General features: G+C 42.7%; 1 protein-coding gene across 7 annotated transcripts in view; it reads left to right on the forward strand.

The window, feature by feature from the left end:
* The window catches only part of APLP2 (amyloid beta precursor like protein 2), a 43,000-nt gene that overhangs the window by 15,544 nt on the left and 4,968 nt on the right, over positions 1-22,488 (forward strand). For 4 of the 7 annotated variants that reach the window (XM_072156721.1, XM_072156723.1, XM_072156722.1 and 1 more), the window contains exons 2-13: positions 9,427-9,600; positions 9,849-9,978; positions 10,984-11,096; positions 13,385-13,572; positions 13,648-13,859; positions 15,629-15,796; positions 17,467-17,597; positions 17,681-17,755; positions 17,888-18,046; positions 18,215-18,343; positions 21,073-21,172; positions 21,244-21,417. In XM_072156721.1, coding sequence (XP_072012822.1) covers positions 9,427-9,600; positions 9,849-9,978; positions 10,984-11,096; positions 13,385-13,572; positions 13,648-13,859; positions 15,629-15,796; positions 17,467-17,597; positions 17,681-17,755; positions 17,888-18,046; positions 18,215-18,343; positions 21,073-21,172; positions 21,244-21,417 — 1,753 coding nt within the window. The remainder of the gene's footprint in view (positions 1-9,426; positions 9,601-9,848; positions 9,979-10,983; positions 11,097-13,384; positions 13,573-13,647; positions 13,860-15,628; positions 15,797-17,466; positions 17,598-17,680; positions 17,756-17,887; positions 18,047-18,214; positions 18,344-21,072; positions 21,173-21,243; positions 21,418-22,488) is intronic. The other 3 variants (XM_072156725.1, XM_072156727.1, XM_072156726.1) reach the window with 1 other exon arrangement.

Here is a 22,488-nt window from a genome sequence, read left to right on the forward strand (position 1 = left end):
CCCATGAGACTTCTAAAGCCTCTAAGGTGGCTGCCTAATAATATGCCCCATAAGCTTGTGTGCTTAATATAAGCAATGATGTGGATGGCTTGGTCACTGTTGGCTATACTGGCTTTTTTTCCTTGTACACTAACAGTAATAACTTATAATGTGTTGTTCCAGTTTCTTGTTGCTGTGGAGACTGGAGGCTCAGTCTCTTGGGTGAAGATTGCTCTGAACGCTTAGGGTTAATTATCGGGACGTGGTCAGTTTGTGATTGTGTGGTGGCAGCAGTGGTTACAATTGTCTCTCCCTTATAAAGCCCTATACTCTGAGGTGGATTCCATATACAGATCTTAAAAGGACACTATGAGGGAAGCGTTGGCATATGACATAAGCCCCGCCCCTCCACCACTCTGAATACATTAGGAGTATCCGGCTGTGCTAGTATACAATCCTCCAATGGCGATGTCCCTCTTCACTTCCCTCCATGCCCAAATCTTAAATTCCTGAATTTTAAGAAAAACTGATTCAAACCAGTCAAACGCATGGTAACTTGTGAAAACGCATTCGAAACACTCCGTGTGACCACACCCATAACAAGCCGTTTTCACCCAGGGATAGTAATAGTTTGTGTATATACTATGTGTATTGCAGTGTTGGCTCAGGCCGTCTGTATGTGTGTGTACGTCTATGTAAACAATATGCCTGCCTACAGCTTGTGGTGACATTGTACCTGCCCAGAGCCCATTTCACTGCTGCATTGAGAGGCTGTCATCACCAAAGTACTACACGCAAAAATACTTAATCCATTTATATTTTCTGGCAAACAGGGTGACTATGTTTTGTATTAAAGGGAACCACCATTTTCACACAAATATTGTTTGTGGCAGGTTCCCATAGAGCCAAATTAACTGGCACCCATCTTTTAGATAAAGTTTCCCTCGGAACCTCATATAATCTTTATAATTTTGTCTGGTATCTTGGGATCTCTCTAGCGACTCAGGGGGGGCATGACCTCCTCAGGATGAATCCAGTAACTCATCCCCTACACCCACCGTGTTTTCTTTGTGCTCTCAGCATCTGTTACATTGCAGTTCAAATGCAACCTGTAACGGGCTTGGACCAATCCCATATGCCAGTGATGGTGAACCTTTTAGATAGAGTGCCGAAACTACAACCCACCCACTGTTTAGTTGTTGTTGTTGTTGTGTTTTTTTTTTTTTTTTCTCATCCTTTGAACGTACCACCAATCAACTTAGCATCCTGAGGACACCAATGCAATACAAAGGAGGAACAGGAATGGTATCATTGTAGCTTCCTTGCAGGGTCTTCTTCTGGAATAAGCACTGGGCCCTTGGTAGAAGCTACCATGATATTCCAACTCTGGCTACACATTTTCGCACTTCCTGTAGTCCCAGGCAGCTATAGTTTTTAAAATGGCTCTGATCAAGGATTTCCGGATGAGGCCCTGGGTCCTGTCTGGTGAACTATGTTCTGGGGTGGCGACCTTCGCCACTTGGTGTTTTGCATGGTTTACATGAAAAACACATGGTCCTCCTTTCCGATCACATACCTTTCCATGGAAATGCATATGGGATCATAAAATTCCATTGTTTATAAACGCAATCCAACGGAACATATACATTGCATTTTGACAAGTAGTCATACAGTCCAACAGCTGTGGAGAAGAGATTTGCCTAATTCCATTGCACTAACATTTGAACTTTTTAATGCATTGTGTTAACATTGCCTTAATGTTGCATTTTTGTAAATGAAATTGTTAACAATGTAATTGGGCAACTCTTACATCACGTTTTGTAACGCAATACAACAGCTGTGCAAAGACACATGGACGCAGCCTTAGGATACCAGGCGCACGCCACATCTGTGATCTGTCGTATGTCAACAAAAATGACCCATGTGTAATCTGTATATTATCTGTTTTTGCAAGGTGGGGGGGGGCGTTGAAAATGTAAGGTTGGACAAGGATGTGATTGTGTTAACTAGCAATTTCAGACAGCACATGGAGGATACCCATGTGGCATCCCTATTTTTTTGTTTCAATAGAATTCTATGGAGGGCCAGAGCCAAAAACACAGGTAGTAATATGACTTGATCTCCACACGGATCTGTGAAAAACACGTTCATGTGCATGCGTCCATTGAAGCTAATGTGTCTGTGTGCCATGAGCCAAAGTTTGTGTTAATGTAGCCTACATAGTATCTGATGTGACATATATTTCATGATGCTGTCATTGTCGCTGGTGGATTGAGGCAAGTGTCAGTTTCTAAATTAACACTTTTATTTGCCGGTATTCTCTCCTTTCTTCCTTCATCCCTTATCATTGACCTCCAATCCAGCATGAAGGTTGTGCTGCACATGAGATGTGTTTCTGTCACCATGATAGATGGGGCTGGCACCTTGCAGCGTACAATCCTCCTATGACTGAACATGTCCATCTCCATGGGAATGGCTGAAGCAGTAAAGGTAGCCTTCACATTAGAATAAGATTTGTTTTATTGTGGCTGTTCCATGTTTTGTAGGAGATCCCCTTCGCTACCACCCCCATCCTGGGCTGCTGGGAGAGGATGAAACCAGTACTAAATCTCTTCTCTCTAGGCCTAGTGCCTTCGCTGTCCTCTGTACTGGAGATATGGAAATGTAATATCTTGGGCAGACCCTTGTCTCTGTGATAGACGAACGGACATGGTAGGAAGCAATGTACTGAGTTATAAAGAAACAAATGTATCTTTTCTTTCATCTCCCACAATTCCCTGAAGCATTAGAATGAACATAGCTTTGGGCTCTTCTCATGTAAATTAAGCTTCTGGTTCTCGGATAAAAAAGAACTGCTTTGAATATTGACACCCAGAATATTATCTTTGTGATCTAGCTGTGAATCAGGGCAGTTTCTAGGTAACTTGGTTTAAGGGGTGCATTGTGCAGTGTTGTGTCACAGAGGGTGCCACACAAGAGCTCATAGATGGAGTCATGTGCTGCACACTCATTATCAATAGTATCTGTGTCTTAAGAACAGAGTTTCTATTGATTCTTGTGCAATTTGGAGCAGGTGGAGGCCTGAGATTGGCACCCTCTACCTGCTCCACATGACTGGTTACACGTCCCACCCTGTGGGAGAAACGGCTCTGCTGTAAATATTATTGGATTCCATATATGGAAAGTTTTTGCAAATTAAGTGTTCTCCGGTGTCCAAGTCCTGTGGATAGGCACAAACTTGTTGTCACTGGAGAACTTGAGGCTTTAAGGCTATGGATGAGCTCATTAGGCTATTGTTGGCTGCTGAACTTGCCCAACCAGTTTTACTGCTCCTGGAGAATTACTTTCTCTATTCTGCTGATGATTTAACCCATGATGAGTTATTGTGACTGCAGAACATGACTGGGGGATCTTTTTGTGATTTAAAGTATCCAAAAGATACTTATTGCATTTCTTCTTTTTTTTTTTTTTTTTTTGTGACCACCGAGACACCCTCCAGGGCACAAGTGCACCTTCCTTCTCATTGGACTTGGTCACCTAACATCAGCTTCCAAACTTGGCTTATGTAAAACACTCTTCCATCATGGATGTTTGGTCTACAGTTTTTTTTTTGAACCACCTGAGTTGAAGAGATATATTTTTGCAAACTAAGCATATAACTTCTATGGGTGTAGGCAGACTGGATCTTGAGATGAGTGCTCCGTTTTGACTATACAATCACTTTCAGGACGCAATGGGGGACATTTTAAGAGGTGGAAGCCAGAACGGTGCTTCCACCTCCCATTATGCATTTGTGGACACATAAATGTTGGGTGCTTGCCTGGGGTGCATGCAGAACTTGTCACAAAAATTTGTAAACATCGACTAACGTGGTCTGGTCACTGAAAAGCATGCTGTGTTATCTGTTTCATGGCAACTGCCAGGATAGAAACTGTTTTAAAAGGACTTGTCATCAGTGACTCCTCCCCCAACACCTCCTGCCTCAAATGCACAACACACATAGTACCTTTTTAGATGTTTTATACCTTTTATGCAGTCCTTTTGATTTAAAGGCACCAGTCTTTAATTGATGTCCTTTGCTCCAATCATGGACTAAGGCTGACCTTGCTAACCTGGCTGTAGAGAATTCCGGAGGGTGGGTTGAGGACATGGCGAGTTGGTGGATCTGTACGGGCTCTGCTATATCAACCACTACAAAAAATAGAAGTGAATCCCAGCACTGTGGCTAAAACTCCATGATTTATGAGTGTTGCAGTCGACTTTAGCTTACCGTATGTGTTTTGGGCAGAGTGTAATTTAAAGGCCTTTAATGATAGAATTCTGAGCATGTGTGATGAGAAATCCAACTTGCTCCTCGCCCTTCCCTCAGGAATTCTCTTCAGTGTGTGTACCGAATTTTTCGGACTATAAGGTGCACTAAAAATCCTTTGATTTTCTCAAGGTGCGCCTTATAGTCCAGTGTGCCTTATATATGAACCATACTTAAAGACAACAGCTGCCTTGAACTGTGCACAAGTCTGCCACCTGCTGGTCATTCACCCTTATAATCAGGTGCGCCTTATACTCCGGTGCGCGTTATATTTGAACCTAGATGTTTTAGCAGACATTTATTGATGGTGCCCCTTATAGTCCGAAAAATACTGTATATGTATTATTTTGAAGAATGGTGGCTCAACTTTTTTTTTTTTTAAAGGAACTAATATGTGTAGAGTTGCTTTGCTAACATTCAATAAATGGCTTCTGGTCCCTTGTCGCTGATACTAGTGGAACTTTCTAGTTTAAGAGCTAGGTTAATGGTTGAAGCATTGTACTGTGGGAGATGTGTACACTCCTATTTCTCACCTTTGAAGTATTGGGTATATTAGAGGGCTGTACTCATGTTATGTGTTGGCTATATCTTCAGCCCATGTTTCCAGCTGTGGAACCCTTATCTTTGATCATCCATTATTTTTGAGTCCACTACATTGGTCCGGGTTTATAGCCTCTCATTACCACTGGGGACATGCTCAATAATGCAGATTGTTGTTGGGGGATGAGTCAATAAGAGAAAATGGGTTGGAGATAAATGACCTCTCTGGCTGATAACTCCCCTGAGTGTTGCTATGTGAGGCTCTCCTCAACAGTAGTTTCCATTGCATCCATTATGTGCTGGATCTGGAACTGTTCTATAGGAGAACCTTCATTTTACCTGTACTTCCTTCTGTTTATCCTTCCTTTCTTACTAGTTATTATCCTGAAATATTTACACACAACATATGTTTTCATTAATTCTTCTCGGTCTGCTGCGGAGACAGTAACGGTGCTGCAGAGCTCCATAGACTTTTACTGCATCATGGATTCACATTCTGCTACAGATTTCCACTAGTGACAATTTGTTTATGCAGAAAACATATGGATATTTGCATACTTCATTCAGATGACTTAGGCATTTCGGCTTCAAATGTGTGGGAATGTGTTCTTAAAGTCTTTATACAATCCACTTATCTGAAGAAACTTTAGTTTATTCTTGGCCTTGTGGAAGACATAACATTGGCTTGATTATAGGGAAGAAGAGGGTGTGACACTAGATGATGTATACCATTAAAAGCCTGTGAATGATGTTTTAGGGGAAGTATCGGAGTATTGTCTCCTGGATGTGGAACATCTTCCGTGCAGGGATGGACTGAACAAGGCCTTCTCTTATCCCCTCCTCGTTTCTGCTGCATAAGGAGGCTTATTGATCCTCACATCCTTCATTTGTGACAAGGTTATTTTAAATGCATAAGGAGAATGGGCTCTGCCGTAGAGGCAGTGCCCTCTACCTCTATAGATGGGGCCTGCAGCCTCCTCCCAAAGGCTCATTATATTTGCGTATGTAGAAATGCTGATTATTCTGGCTATCCTCACTGCCTCAGATCACGGTCCCTACTTAAGAGAAGGGATACAAAGGTTCCAGTCAAATTTGCATCTGCAGAGGTTTGTCCCCAGGTGGCATTGAGTGCCCTCAAACATTATCCATGGTTTCACACTTGCATTACTTTCTTTACATCAGTTTCCTTCAACCTTTGCAAGTGACGTAGCCTCTACTGACAAATTGTTTCTACCTTGAACCCCAAAGCAAGCAAATTTCCATTTAGAATGTTCACCCAATGCAGGATATATCATACACTGGTGGCAAGCATTATTATGGGGTCATCTCTGGCTGGCACTCTATTACGGGAGCACTTTTATAGCTGGTCCAGCCTTGTATGGGGTGTACAGTACAGTAACGGCTACACCTGCAGCTGAGAAAGCCATAAACCCAAGTTAAAGGGGTTGTCCGGGACTAAACTTTCCCTAACTATTCTACATCTACCTGTAATCTAACTAACTTTCTAATATACTTACCTTTTAAAAAGTGTCTTCTTTCCGCGGCTCCGGAGTTGGTCACGTGACGCTGCGTCTTCTCCTTTCTCCTCTTCCGCTGACGTCACGTCTACATCGCTCTCACCTCCTGCGGGACGGATGGGCGGGGTTTTGGTCCTCTTTAGAGTCTGGGGGCGGCGGTGTCGAGTCTCCAAGACGCATGCGCAGTTGGGACAGTACTTCGCTCCGTCTACTGCGCATGCCCACCTTCGCTGCATAACTCCGCGGGTCCCTGGTCCAATCCGCAGGTACCACAATGTATACAGATGTATGGCATGTGGATGGTATGTGCATTGGATGCATGAAGGCAAATCCACATGCACGCACCACAATCCACACACTGACAACTTCTGTGGATTGTGGTGCGTGCATGTGGATTTGCCTTCATGCATCCAATGCACATACTATCCACATGCCATACATCTGTATACATTGTGGTAGTAGTAATGTAATCATATAGCCACATTCGATAAAAATATGCATATATACCTTTGTGAACTCATGCGTTCATATATGTCATGGGGCAATGGTCACATAAGAGCTTTCTACAATTAATGTGTGACCAACCCTATGACATATGTGAACACACCAACATCTGTCCTGGTGCAGAACCCAGTAGTGAACTGTTTGAATTGCTTTTGCCCACCACAATAAAGATATAATGGGAACAGCTCAGGCTCCTTATCTGCAGTGGCCCAGTTGTATCTTACAGATAATGGGGCTTATGTACTAAGGGCCCGCGGCAGCACTTTCATTGGTTTTTCTGACATTTTCGGGATTTGCGTCGCTGTGACAGGTATTTAACTGGGGATTGTGTCGCCTGCGATCAGATTGTGACGCGTCTGCGCTGGCTTTCATGCAATAGAAATCGGGGGGGGGGGGTTGCGATCTGTCGGACGATCCGACTGATTGAGCTCTGTCGGACCTGAGCGGGGAAGCGACACATGCAGGATATCTTTTGGTGAACTCTGTGGATGGGGTAAGTAAATGTGTCCCATTCTCTGTGCACTAGCAGGAAATAGGAAGGTGTAGTGGGCTGGATGCAGCAGAGCCTAGAAGGTGTAGTGGGCGGGCTTGCCAGCACCGTGTAGGCTGGAATGGGTGGATACACTCCCTGCTGTGTTTACAGCACAATGCACTGTGGGGAGTGTAGTTTCTGCAGCACAAAAACGTTCATACAGGAAGCTCTGATTGTAAACATTTGCAGGCTGATGTGTAACCCCATATGCAGGGAGGATTCAAAGTTTGAATAAAGGTAAGGCATGGTCATTGGGGTGATGATTGATGACTACTGGGAACATTTGGTGAATTTTTATGGTCCCGGATAACCCCTTTAATATTATGTGCATGTCCTTGGGTGCCCAAAAGTGGTACCTGGGAATAAATAGTTTTATTGCTAAGAAAAAGTGGCAAAGGATCATGTGCACACTGCTGGGGTTCAGCTAGTGTACATTATTGTACTCTAGTTATCCTGGCTTGGCACTGCCTGTGATGTCAGAGGGAGCCATTTTTAGATTATTCTACACCTGAAGGTGTAGGTTGTACCCCATGGAGAAGATGTACCTTTGCTGTGCATTGTAGTGCCTGGTGCAGACAGTTACTGGAGAGACCAGAGCTATAGTACAGTACCACAATGGCACATACATGCTGCGTGTGTAGTATACTGAGAGATTTACCACCACTTGCATTCTTCTGTAATGCTCATTTTGTGGTTATCTTGTCTTCTCCACTCACTCCTGTATATTTTGGTTTTACCTCTGACGCTTGGGGGTGGGTGTCTACTGTTTACTTGAAGTCTGGGCCCTGGAGGGAGGGACATGAAGACAATGAAGTCAATAAAATAAGAAATACTCATTCTGATATAACTTGGAAGTGTTTAAAGTCTTTTAGAAGATTTTACTGTAAGTATGGAAAGGGGGGCGGTTTATTGGAAAGGTATAGCATAAGCCATGCTGCCATTCAAGTTTATGCTAATTAACTGTTAGGTTTTTTGGTTTTTTTCCTAACTTTTTTTTTTTTTTTTTTATACTCTAGTCTAACTTAAACAATGTGTTAACCGTGTGCATCTCTTAACCCCTTTCAGTATCGCACCACACTGTGCCACTCTACCCTCCCAGCATGGCTCCATCATTTAGGTCTGGGTTCTGTGCTGTTTGTAGACTCTGATCAGTGGAGAGCACTTAGTCCTGTGAGCTGAGGATTAGGGTGTTAGGCTGTCCCTTTGTCCGAGCCATTCCATGTGATCAGCTTACAAAGAATTTGCCAACATGAAGGCAATGATTACAATTTAGGTCATGAGCTGCAAAAGCTTTCCCTTCTGCAAGAGAATTAGAGGGACAAATCGGATTCTGACTTAAAAACCAGAAAATGAAAACCTAAAGGTCCTACCAAGTTCTGTGTGATCACTTGCCCCCGTCTAATACCAGACGGCTACCTGCTCATGAGGTTGTGTGCAGAGCATAAGCAGGAACACTACTCGCCGGTGTTATACATTACAGGCTGTCGGATGAAGTGCCCTGGAAATAATAGTTTCGTGTCAAAAATGTGGATTCATCCTACAATTTACAGGTTATTAGGGTGTAGACAGGGGGTACAAATCTAACCATAAAATAGTACATCCAGTTTTCAGATCATGGGGTACATATACATAAGACATTACAGAGCAATAACCTGGGCTGATGAAACCGACGGATTAAGACCACGCTCACACACGTTTACAATCTAACAGTGAGTTCCTTTTAACTTTTATTGTTGGTACATTCAGTACTTATTCCAGATATCTTTTATGCAATGTGTCAAGGGAGCCCAGATACATTTTTGTTTTTAGATGCACTAGCTGAATAGTTGTGTATGTAGCTTTAAATGTGGCTCAGCGTTGACCTATTACAACTCTTTGTAGGCAGGTTACAGAAATCAGATGTTTTATGTGCTAGTTATTCATTCCTCTTCCATTACCTTGAGTAAGCGGAGTATAAGCGCATTACATGTGCAGAGAACTTTCTTCATATCAAATGTCTCCTGTGTTCCTTCAATCCTAACGTATGTTGTAATTCTTCCTTACAGGCCCTGGCCGCCAATGCTGCCGCTGGGTTTGCGGTGTCTGAGCCACAAGTTGCAATGTTCTGTGGTAAATTAAACATGCATGTCAATGTTCAGACTGGAAAATGGGAACCGGATCCTTCTGGAAGCAAGAGCTGTTTTCAAACCAAGGAAGAAATCCTACAGTACTGCCAGGAGGTGAGTGACACTTATCATCTTATGTCTTATCTGATGGATGATTTTCACTTTTTTTTTTTTTTTTTGGTGGGAACTACACCAGGGTCTTAGCCGGTGGGGGTGTCTGTTGCAGTGTTGCCAAATCTATCTTTCCAAGACAGATGTCTTCTTTGTTTTTGCGACTTTTGACACTTTTTTTTTTTTTTTTTTTTAAAGATGCTGCTTCTTGAGCTATCAGTTTATATTGATTTCTTCTCTCCCACATTTAGGTGTACCCTGACTTCCAGATAACAAATGTGGTGGAAGCCAATCAGCCTTTGAGCATTGACAATTGGTGCAAGAAGGGGAAAAAGAACTGCAAGGGGCACAGCCACATTGTTCTACCCTATAAGTGTCTGGGTAAGTCTCCTCCATAATGTACAGGAGATGAGGCCCTTTTAGAGGCTGCAGAGTGTTGCGTCAGATACCCCTATCTTATAGAACCTAGATCCATCCTTCATGTTTTAACTCCATCCTCTACGGTTCTAGGAGCTACAGATAGGGCGTTACATATAAAGATCCCTTTCCTGTCTTTTTTTTTTTTCTTTAAATGTCTGTGTCCCCCAATCCATAGATCACAGGATCACAAGCCTGATGCAGTCTGAGAGAAGACATTCTTATTTTTTTAACATGAAAGCATGGTTCCAGGTGCTACAGAATTGAAGGGCAGCTGGAAGTGAATTTGAAAGTTAGTTGTGACAACCAATTTTAGTACATGTATCCTAGTGGCCCATTCTCTCAAATCTGCTACCTCAGATATTCCAGTATATCCGCACCTGTGAATCATGCTTTCTGGGGGCTGTCCTTTCACTTTTTGTGGGATTTGTACATCTCTCTGCCAGAAATTTATGTGGTTGTGGTGTCAAGGTTGGAGTATACGGAGAAGGGCTAGTTTGTGCTGATTTATCATCTGCAGGGTTCTGCTCCTGTGACTTCAGTAGTAATTCATGGGTAGCATGCTCTGCCGGATACATGTGTGCAGCTAATGCTGCTTCTGTTACGGTGCAGTATAGAAAACTATTGATTATTCATGAAGCATATCTAGCAGAACAGTAATGTAATATGGCCGTATCAGGGGTACAGGGAGCTCAATCACTTCTCATCAGATCCCAGTGAAATGTAAAACATAAGCTATATCCAATCAGGGAAAGCAAGCTGACAAAACTGCCAGGTTTATTTATCTACACCTTCTAGGCTTTGGAAAGGTAATGTGCTGCACTAGGGGTATTGCAGCTACATTGCAGTCTTATGCATATTACTGCTTAAATCTTTTGTGCATATGGAAAGTTCATGCATCAAGTAGTGGTAGATGGATTGTAGGACTTCCCATGATGTAAGATCTTTTATTTTTCACTGTCTTTTTAGTGGGTGATTTTGTTAGCGACGTTCTTTTGGTTCCTGAGAAATGCAAGTTCTTTCACAAGGAGAAGATGGATGTGTGTGAAAGCCACCAACACTGGCAGAATGTTGCACGAGAGGTAAACACCTGCTCCTTATGGGGTGACAGACTGGATAATCTGCCTCTTTCAAAGAGCTCGTTTCAAATTCTTTAATGTGTGTACTAATTTCCGGATCTCTGCTTGCTGTGAAAAGAGAAATTTTATTTATATTCGTGGTTAGAAACCTCATAATGACCTGACCCACTTGCGCTGTAACAAAGAAAATAAGCAGAGATCATTTAAACACAAACTAGATCTAGAAGCTTGTGGTGATTTAAAAGATGTTGTAAAAGAACTAATATTGTCCATCAGAAACGCGTGTGTCAGACAGCGTGGCCTCTGCTGTGTGTGGTATTGCAGTCCTGCTCCATTTAAGTAAGATGAAACACCTGGCAAACTCCTTTGAAGGAAACCTGTCAGAAATGAACCTTTTAAATTACTATCAGTATGTTGTCAAGTAGTTTAACCCCATCAAGACCACATTTTATTTCTTTGCTACAATGGGTGTCATTATTCACAACTTGGAAATGAGAAAGAGAGTGCATAGAGTGCGTAGAGTTTAGCACCCTCTTTATGAATTCCCCCCTCTCCTTCGATTGACAAGTCATCATACTTAAGAGCCGGTTACTTGTGTCCGTGTTTGTGCACCTGCCTGTCCATTACATGACCATGGACAGATTTCTATCCACTGAAAGTAAACCTAGCTTTCTGTAGCACAATGATGGCGAACCTATGGCACTAGTGCCAGAAGTGGCACTAGGAGCCCTATCTGTGGGCACTCAGGCCATCAGCCCAGGACTGAGTTCACCAAACAGGAAAAAATCCATTAAATCTTCCTGCAGTCTTAGGCAATTTATGAGATGCTGCGCTCAGCACTATTTTACAGCAACACTTCATTAGCTGTTTGGAACTGCTTGAAAATTGAGAAGGTGTTGAGAGAAGTGCATTATCTTTGGAGACCCAACATTCTTCCTAAACAGAGAGACCCTGGAATTGAAGCTACAATGATAGTCTGAATTTGCCCACCTTCTTTCAACTGTATTGGTGGCCTCAGGCAGCCGATACAATTAACGAAGTGGAAGAACGGGTAGCAATAAGTTACTTCTTAAAATGGCACATCAGGGTAAATAAGTCTGTTTTGGTTGTAGTTTGGGCACTCTGTCTATAAAAGGTTCGCGTCACTGCTGTAGCAGGACAGCAAGCAGAGATCTTGAAAACCATGAAAAATTGATACCGAAAATATGTTGGAAAATTGTGTAACTTTTTTCATTACACAAACCATATAAAATTTGCTAAGTAGACAATCCCTTTAATGCTTACTTCTAAGTGGATTCTCTAAATGATGCCACAATGCTGGACAATGAAAGAATGATTTATAAGATTGATTTCTACTGGCAAGTTCCGTTTTCAAGTGGGTTGTGCAATGAAGGTGATGTATTGCTATTGCAGCATGGTGTATTAGCATCTGATCAATGGTTGTCTGACTGCTGGAACCCTCATAATATCTGAAAAAGTTCTGTGAAGTACCCCATAGAAAACAGGAAGCAGTTGTAGATGCTATAATTTGCTCTTCTGTCCCAGAAGTCTAATTTTTTTGTACTGAATTGGGATCTGTACTGGTGAAAAACACCCAATAAATGGGCTACACACATGTAAAAAATGGGCTGCATTGAATGAGATGAACAACATGTGTGAAATAGCAAATGAAAATTACTTTATTAGAGTTTGGATACAAGACAAACAAAAACAGGACAAAAATATCACGGAACGCGTGGGGCGATCTATCCTGGGTCCACATTTCCACCTCACACATTTGGTAAATATTGCAGGCTAGATGGGCGTCTAGTGGGCTTTCTATCCACTCTCAGTCACTCCAGCGCAGAGGATCTACCTGCACTTTTGTGCTCACATCCCCTCACATCCTCGGGCTGGACTGCCTGACAGCTATTTCGTCCACCCCTTCCCCCACAGACGCAGGCTTGATGCACATATTCATGATTTCATAGTGGGTTGGTTCTCTTGTGTGGCCCAGGTCTGGTTCAACCCGACATTATCAGGTGTCGGGCTCCAGAAGATTTTGTATATATGGGTGCACTGGGGTGCATTCCTTTTTAAATGATTTTATGATATTTTTGTCCTGCTTTTGTTTGTCTTGTATCCAAACTCTAATAAAGTAATTTTCATTTGCTATTTCACACATGTTGTTCATCTCATTCAAAGAAGTCTAATTTTTGGCACAATAGATGACTTGTTTTCCACTCTCCCCCTGATTACTCACTTTGTGAATAAGTGTCTTGCGAGTCCACATATTGGTTTCTGCCTTGCAGGCTTGCATGACGGAGGTGATGGTCCTCCACAGTTATGGGATGCTTCTTCCATGTGCTGTTGACCAGTTCCGTGGCACAGAATACGTCTGCTGTCCACAGGCTAAAAAGATAGAGGAACCTCTTTCCAAGGATGAAGAGGATGAGGATGAGGAAGAAGAGGATGAAGATGACTACGACTCTTATAAGAGGTTGGTATCTCCACATAGCCAATGCCATGTTTGTACAGAATTATATTCTAACAAAGCTTTTCATCTGGTCTCCAGTGAGTTCCCGACTGAGGCCGATGTAGAGGACTTTACAGCTGCAGTGGAGGAGGATGATGATGAGGAGGTGGTTGAGGATGAAGATGATGTTGTGGAAGACCGTGATTATTATTATGACAACTACAAAGATGAGGACTACAATGAGGAGACGACCACTGAGCCAAGCAACGGCAGGACGCTCTCTGACAAGGAGATTATCACAGATGTGAAAGGTGAGGCCTGAACTAAATTATGTACTCTTGATAAATTCAACCAGAGATCCGATTGATGTCTGTACCACTTCATGGCCAAATTGTGTGGAGAGTCGGGACATCCCCCATCAGCAGCAGGAATGTTCACAAAATCAAAATCTCATAATTTGGATAACTAAGGCAGAGCAGGTGTTAAAGCAGTTTGACCACCTGCCTTATTCAGATGTCCCAAGGTCTGCAGCACAGACTCGGAGCTCTACTTTGCAGCTACTGGTGTCTGCACAGCAGGCGGGCCGTCGTCATGCTAAGATTATGGTGGTGAGGGAGAGGTATGCTCTACCTGCATGTCTCATCCGCAGAACTGCTCCATCTTGTTTTGTAGAAAGTGGTCCTAAAACTGGCAGATTTATTGTCAAAGCAGAGAGAAAAAAAAAGTCTAATTTTGTCCCAGCATTTCCTAATGAGGATTAAAATTGAATATTCTTTCATTCAGTAAGTCTTCATGCACACGAACACGTGCATTTCATTTGCCGAATACAACTGATCTGAAGTCACCAGGTTTGGGGTCCATAAATCAGCACTATGTTCTTTTCTGTTTGTGTTTAAAGCCCAAACTTGGAGTCTGAAGTCCTGTCCACCGCAGCAATAAAGGGCGGCTTGGCTAACTGTGCATGTGTTATCTTGTTTGGCAGAAATTGAAAATTCCTTTTCTGCCTGTAGAGAGTCTTGAAAAGAAGAGTATGAGACTGGATAAGTTGCCCTTAACCTAATCTGAAAAGGCTATGCTGGTTTGGGGTTGACAAGTTCCCTTTAAGACTTTTCTTTTGTTTAGTGCAAGTTAAACTAGAATTGCTTGCATTTGCTATTTATGCGCGGAAGAAATGCTAAATAATGCAAATATAAAGTTTGAGCAGCGTTATGTTCATCACAAACTACCTTCATTCCTCCACACATAAGGCTGTGTTGGCTCTACATGACACATTGTAACAAACCTTTGTCTGTGTTAGTAGAGCCCAGCAGAATTGGTTCATGCTCTAAATGAAGAAAACTTCTTGTTTATAACCAAAGCCTCAAAATATGAAATGGGGTCAAGACTTTTTTTTTTTTTTTTTTTTTTTTTCAGCTCCTTAAAGGCAGGACCTTCATCTTATTTATCTATCTTGGATACACTCCTTTTACATGAACGGGGTGAGCAGCATTCAGATCTCCAGCTAAATGTATGCTATACCTTGGTCCTGTCCCAGGTGTAACACACATTCAGCTGAAGAGTTGAGCGCTGCTCACCCCTCTCGTCTCCTCTCTTTATAGGGAGGCGTGCTACTGGGCCGTAGGTACGGTTAAAGATGGAGCGTGATCTATATTTTTTTCCGGCAATTGCACAGTACAGTGACATGTGCTCCCATGGCGGCCGTCTGTTAGCTGCCGTTAGTACAGCTGCCATATACAGTCATCTGAAAGGGGCCATGTTGCGGGTTGTTTTTGTACACTTCTGTCTGATCACTTAACTTGTTTTGCTATTTTTTTTCTTCCAGAACCAGTAGTAGCTGTCAGTCTTTGCAATACACCCCATTGTAAACTATTAAGTATCGCTAAAAGTTAAATGTAGAAGTCTTACATTTTGTAAAAATGGTCCTATTTATTTACCCCTCCACCACACCTATACAATACAGATATGTGACGAGATGGAGACGGCGATCCTTTTGCGGATGTGTAACTCTAGAATGTGGGGAGTGGAGACGTGTGTCTCCCCTACCTCTCCTCTCTGCTCATTGTTGCCCATCTTCTCACAGCTGTCTGCTCACAAGAGGCCGTTACTGGTCCCTGCCGCGCCATGTTTCCTCGCTGGTACTTCGACATCAACCAGAAAAAGTGTGTCCGGTTTATATATGGTGGCTGTGGTGGCAACAGGAACAATTTTCAGTCTGAGGAGTATTGTATGGCCGTTTGTAAAGTGACCAGTAAGTGGTGCCGGTGTTCACTTACCTCCGGCTCACCATGGTGATCTTGGTGCTGCCGCCTCTTGTCAATCACACCCCTTACATTCTTGAGATGATTTTTTTTTCAATTACTAAATGCTACACTAAGCACGTTTCTAGCTTGCATGGCAAATAATGCAACTATCAAAGTGCTTTACTCTGGAATCAAGAGGATAACGTGTGAAGCTTCATGGATGTTGCTGCTTTTCAGTGTCTGCTTTCTGCGCTGTCTGTGCCTTGAACTCTTTGTCAAGTATCCATTTCTACAAATTTAGGGAAGGGGTCTGTACCTAGAGGTCAACCTTTTCCTTGTCACGGAGGATGATCGATTTATCCAAACACTATCCATTACTTGTGTGATTAATAGTGACCAAATACTGATACTAATCACATGAAGAGAAAAGGAGTGTAGTTCTTCAGTAGGATTTCTAATACATATACATGTGCATAGTAAGTGCGGCTTTGGAATATAATACAGAAAATAACAAAGGATCCTTATAGCGTACAGTGACTTAATCAGAAAACAATAGTGAGCACATAGGGACTATAACACAGGGTGTAACTCCAGCGCTGTGCAGGAGAGAACTTAAAGTCCTCTAGTGGGGCACAAATATGCTTTATTTTTACTAGAAAAGACAGAATATCCTCCAATATACATACAGTAGCTCTATTTCACCAGTGATGTAGGGATGGAGGGACAGGGCAGATCACTGAAGATGCAACAATGCGCACTTGTGGGTGATTCTCCAGCCTGTATTTGATACCGCTTTAACAGCTGAAGTGCAAAAGGAGGACTTTGACTATTGTATATGGACACACTGTTGTGTTGGATTCTTAAGTGGCGTGTGCAGGACACATACATGGTACATTTTATGTGAATATACTGAGCATAAGAGCTGTGCTTTACCAGAGGATGCTGACGTTGCTGCTTGAAAATGGGGGTGATTGTGCTACATATGCATTATTCACGTGTCTAACGCTTCATGTTTATAGTATTTCAGTTTTACTTCCTTAAAACATTGTACTGATTTGCTCTACTTAACAACATACCACTTAGTGTGTGACGCACTAACCTGTAACCTGTCTGCAATGCGATGAGTATACAGCATACTGCAGTATCTAGCACTGGTTATGCTGCTGTCCTGTGAAGTGAACTACCAATGGATAAGCGGTATGCCTTGTATAAAATGTCAAAGCCCCCTGTACTACACCATGATGATAAATAAAAATGTGTACCACCTCAACATTAATCTATGGACACGAGTCAGAGCTTCCTGGTATATTCAGAGAAGTGTCCAATTACTGAGCATATAGAATATCCTAATGTGAGTCCATTGCTTTTCCAGAATCACAAGTTTTGGTTGCACTGGTAAAATGGAATTGTATGGGTACGCACACCGACTGTACTGACTTTTATATCTCTTGGAGTATAGAAACTGATTTGCGTCCTCAGGAGCAGTTGTGACGTTTGGCACGTGTTATTTTAGATCAGTGCACAGTATGAGAAGGGTAGGCTTACGCATTTCCACATCATGTGGGTGTTCTGTATACTCCTCCTTTGCTGCACTCACCATCATGCTTTCCTAGTGTCCAGATATGGTGACTGTAGAAGTGACTACTAATAGAGGGTTTTGAACCTTATCTTTTTGCAGTTCCCACCACCCCGGCACCAGTGGATGATGTAGACATTTACTTGGAGACCCCAGCTGATGACAATGAGCACGCACGCTTCCAGAAGGCAAAAGAACAGCTGGAGGTCCGACACCACAACCGTATGGATCGGGTGAGGAAATGAAACTCCTTGTGACTTTTCTGCAGGATCTGGAATTGGGAGCTTACACTAAACTACTCCAAATTCTTCTTCAGGCAAAAAAAGAATGGGAGGATGCTGAACGCCAGGCGAAGAACTTGCCAAAGGCCGAGAAGCAGACTCTAATGCAGGTGAGTTACGTGGACTGGTGACTATACGTATATGACAGAATAACTTCTAGAGAGTTTCTGGCTTTGTAACTGGGGATGTCTCTTATGGTGCTATTACTGTTGTATGAAAATGGATTTCCCTTTGTTTTACAGCATTATCAGGCCACTGTTAAGGCCCTAGAGAAGGAGGCCGCCCATGAGAAGCAGCAGTTGGTGGAGACTCACCTGGAGCGGGTGGAGGCTATGCTGAACGACAAACGCCGCATTGCTCTGGAGAACTATTTGTCTGCCCTGCAGTCGGATTCCCCTCGTGTGCGTAAGAACAAGTTGCCGGGGAATGTAGATTTCTCGCTAACCAATCCCACTTTATATAAGCCGTAATCCCACCTTTACTTGTTTTTAATCTGCTGTAGGTGACTTTTGCTTCTGACGTTTTATATGGTTTGTGACCAAGCATTCGACTTCTTCTTGTTCTTTCAGCCTCACCGCATTCTTCAAGCACTGAAACGATACGTACGGGCAGAAAACAAGGACAGACTACATACGATTCGGCACTATCAGCACGTCCTGACTGTGGATCCAGAGAAGGCTGCACAGATGAAATCCCAGGTAAGCCAGCTATGACTGATGCAGTAGGATCTGTTTAGTAACATCTTCTATGGTGGCCGTTGCCTTAAAGAGAACCCGTCATGCAAAATAACCCCCCTAAACTAAATATATTTTCATAAACTGCCATTAGAGAGCATTGCCTCTATCCCTTCATTGTCCCTCTACATGCCTGTAAACCTAAGCAATGAGGTCCTAAAGCTGTATGCAAATGACCTGTGAAATGTCCAATGAAGCATTAGCATATTCAAGCTGTCCACCTTATTCATGAGTGGGAGGCACAGCCACACCCCCAGTGCATGACTGACAGCCTGTATAATGTTGTAAGGCTGTATAATGTGCTTCCTGGTGCTGGTGGCCACGCCCCCTGCAGCCTGTGTGTGCATGTGTGTGTATAGGAGAGATACAGCAGCTCCAGGCAGCCATGTTACAGCAGAACATGTCAGATTCATGTGTAGCTGATGTCTGTGTCTCTCACCTGTATATTAGGAGGATGCAGCATGTCAGCAGAGGCAGCACAGACACTAGCCATGCTTTACTATACATTACACACAGACATGAGCAGGGGGAGGAGAGGGGAGGGGTAACAGGGGTGACATCACTGCCTCTGACCATGTGACCAGCCTCATTTACATGATAAAAAATAGATGATTTTACAATGAATAAAGTATGAAATAACTAGATAAAGGCTGGGATGGGATCCTTGTGAGCTGCTCCAACAGGTAGTAGTGACAGGACAAGTGACACAGACCTGATGACAGGTGTCCTTTAAGGCTACCTGCACACAAACAGATGTTGTTCTCCGCTCCATTGTTTGCGGCCCCTGATGTGGCAAGGACAATAAAATGGGCTGCCTGACCACAAACCTGGCAGAAATGAGACCTGCTCTAATTTTAGGCTAACTCGTGGGTCCGTTGAAACCATGCCTGTGTGTATGAGCACATAGAATAGAATCTCTGTGCTAGCCATAAAATTCTAAACATTTGTATCTGGTCTAAACACTTAGTCTTCTGTGACTGGTTTAGGACTGCATGTTAAGTTCTGAATATTACATTAATCCCTACTTAATGGCACAAATAACAGCTCCCTACATGAAGACCAAGTTTGCAGTTTTTTGACTTGAAAAGGGAAATAATGTAAGTATATGCATGAGGATTTGTGTATGAACGCAATGGATGGGCATACCATTTATTTAGTAATTGTCTTTTACAAGGCTGCCCTTGATCATGTCTTGTTAGTCATTATATTATACTGCAGTAGTATTTCTGGTCCGCCGCCATCTTGGTCCTCCCATTCTTTAAAGGATTTTCGTGATATCTCGTATTCAACGCCATCTTGGTACTCACTCGTTATGTATATTTCTTGGATTCTTCTGAGCTGCTCCTGGTCCGGCAATAGAGTTGCTGGTCCCACTTTATCAGTTCTCTGTGTACTACGGTACTTTTCAATGATTTTAGATGACACGTGTATGTCTTTTCTATGATATGGAATAAAGTAATTCTTTGTAGTCTTAGTGTGTTTTTGCGCACTTGCATGAGCATACCAAAGTATATACAATATTACGTAGCAGTCTTTTAGTCCATGTGGTCCGTTGCTCTGAATAGTTTGGTCGTAATCCAGAAAATAGTCTGTGTATGAAGCTTTTAGAGCTTGTAGTTACAGTTTACAGAAGACTGATGAGATGTCAGGTAATTGCAGTGCAGATAATAACTGGTTATTGTATACTGGGAAGCCTTTATTTCTTGAGGGGGTTATTCAACATTCCTCAGACTGATTGTATGTTATGGGTATACTTTGAATATTTTTGCGCTCAGTGTGTGTGTGTGTGTGTGTGTGTGTGTGTGTGTGTGTGTGTGTGTTTTTTTTTTTTTTTCCCTTGTATTGTAGCTGTGGACTCTGGCACACATTTTCAGAACACTGATTTGATAACTGTACATGTCAACCCCAGGGGCTGAGGCTCATCTATGTCTCAGACAACACGCCTCCTGTTGGGAGACCTTGAATGACCGAATAGGGGATCTGATGTTTCCTTATATCCTTCCTGCTAGTGTCTGCCGCTGCATTTTCCCTGCTCTTCCAGAAGTGAAAATGAGGTGTCATCTTCTCCCCTGGAAGTATCTTTGTTTCTGTGCTGTAACAAGAGAATGAGGATATTGAGGTGCTGGCTAATCTTGCGTCATTCATGACTTCATAGATCAGGAGCACCCTCTGGTGGTCAGTTTGCAATTACTGCCTATGAGCCCTTACTACAAATTCTGAAGACTTCAGCCCAGTTCTGTTGAAGGTTGCTTTGGTTTTACCATAGTTTTTAACGTATTGAAATATGTTTGTGGCTTGTTTTTATTTTTTGGGTTTTTTCCCAGAAATTGGTCAACACTAGAGCTAGTCAGACAATTATATTTGTGCTGTGCAACTTGTGAGTACTTATTTTCAGGGCAAATGGTTAAGTAGTTTAAAGGGCTTGTCCCACGAACCAAGTCTGCAGGATTAACATGACTCCCACTGGTCACACAAACAAAGTTGAAAGCTATGATGGGCTCCCTGCTCTGCTATTTGGATCTGAACTTGGCATTAGGGGTGCCGCAGAAATGGCAAAACTGCCAGCTGGGTGTGACCCACCTTTTCCTACAATTCTGGCTGCCTCTGAGTAACTATAGTCTTGGCACATACTGCTAATACATGCCCTAGATTCTGTCCTCTCCAGACAATGATTCCCTTGTTCCTTCCTGCAGGTGATGACCCATCTCCGTGTGATTGAAGAGCGCATGAACCAGAGCCTGTCTCTCCTCTACAAAGTCCCATATGTAGCTGAACAGATTCAGGATGAAATAGGTAAGGGTACAGAGTGGTCAGCATGGTGGCCTGGCAGGTTTAGGGGCTTTAATCATGTTTCTTCTGTACAGATGAATTATTCCAGGAGCAGCGCTGGGATATGGACCAATTCACATCCTCCTTCTCAGAGTCTCAGGGAGATGTGCGGGTCAGCTCAGAGGAGAGCGATGAGAGTCCATTAAGAGAGGGTAAACCCTTCAGGCCTCTGCAGGTCAAGACTTTCCCCGCGATCTCGGAATCAGAAGGTAATTTATTCCTCTCTTGTCCATACTTTAACATGCAGAACTAGCCATGGCCTATTGTGTCCAATATATGCCTATGATGGCTGTATGCCACGGTACCTGGCAGAACTTTATCTGAGTACATTTAACTCTATAGAGAATTATTTCCGTTTTGACTCCAGTCCTGGTATTGAGGATGCCACCAGCTCTTGGAGGAGGATGTGATCTCCTTTGGGGTTGTTTGTGTTAACACCAGATTTTCCACAGGCCTATTGTCATTGGCATTGCTGAAATTAGTTAGTTGGGCAATGGCTCATAAATTTCCCTGCAGTGTTCCTGTTCCTTCAGGGCCCTCCTCCTGTCCTTACACATTACATCTTTGTTCAGGTGTTCATGCTGGCAGAAAATAGTGTTGTTTTTTTTTTTTTTTTTTTTTAGACGGAGACTGTAGGTGTTGAAAATGCCTCCTGAGTTATCATTCAGGTCATAACTATTAGCAAAATGCTAGATTTGTTTAAATACCAGATTTTGAAATTCCATCCGATACTTGGCATAGTATTAAAATCCTCTATTGGCATGATAAACCAGGGACACTTATTCATAGACCCAGGTACTGTGACATTGGTAATCTACTATTTACCATAGCCCCTCCGTGCTGCAGTGTCACAGGCTTATATTTTGGCTTAAAAAAATAACATTACTATATGGAAGCACATTAGGCTCACTGGATGACATTTGCTTGGCACCACATCCAGTTCTACTTGTGAAATCCCCAGCAACCAACATATACTCTACAGATCCCTTAAAGCAATACAGAAATGCCAAAATCTACTAACTGGGGATTCCCCATAAAGGTGTGCCAGGATCACAAATGACATAAACCTGGTATCGTACTGTTGAATGCATCATGGAAAATACCTTTGTTTTTGTTTTTTTTTTACCCCTTTTACCAAAGGAATTACAAAAGTTGTAGTCAGGCATTGCAATTCTACAGTATTGTAGCTGCACTACTGTTTTATGTAGTTGTTATAGCAGGGTACATATAAAATCACATTGTGACCACTTGCACTTATCTTCCCTTACAGCCTGGGTTAT

Source organism: Engystomops pustulosus, chromosome 6 (assembly GCF_040894005.1).
Source record: "Engystomops pustulosus chromosome 6, aEngPut4.maternal, whole genome shotgun sequence".
Lineage (NCBI taxonomy): Eukaryota > Metazoa > Chordata > Amphibia > Anura > Leptodactylidae > Engystomops > Engystomops pustulosus.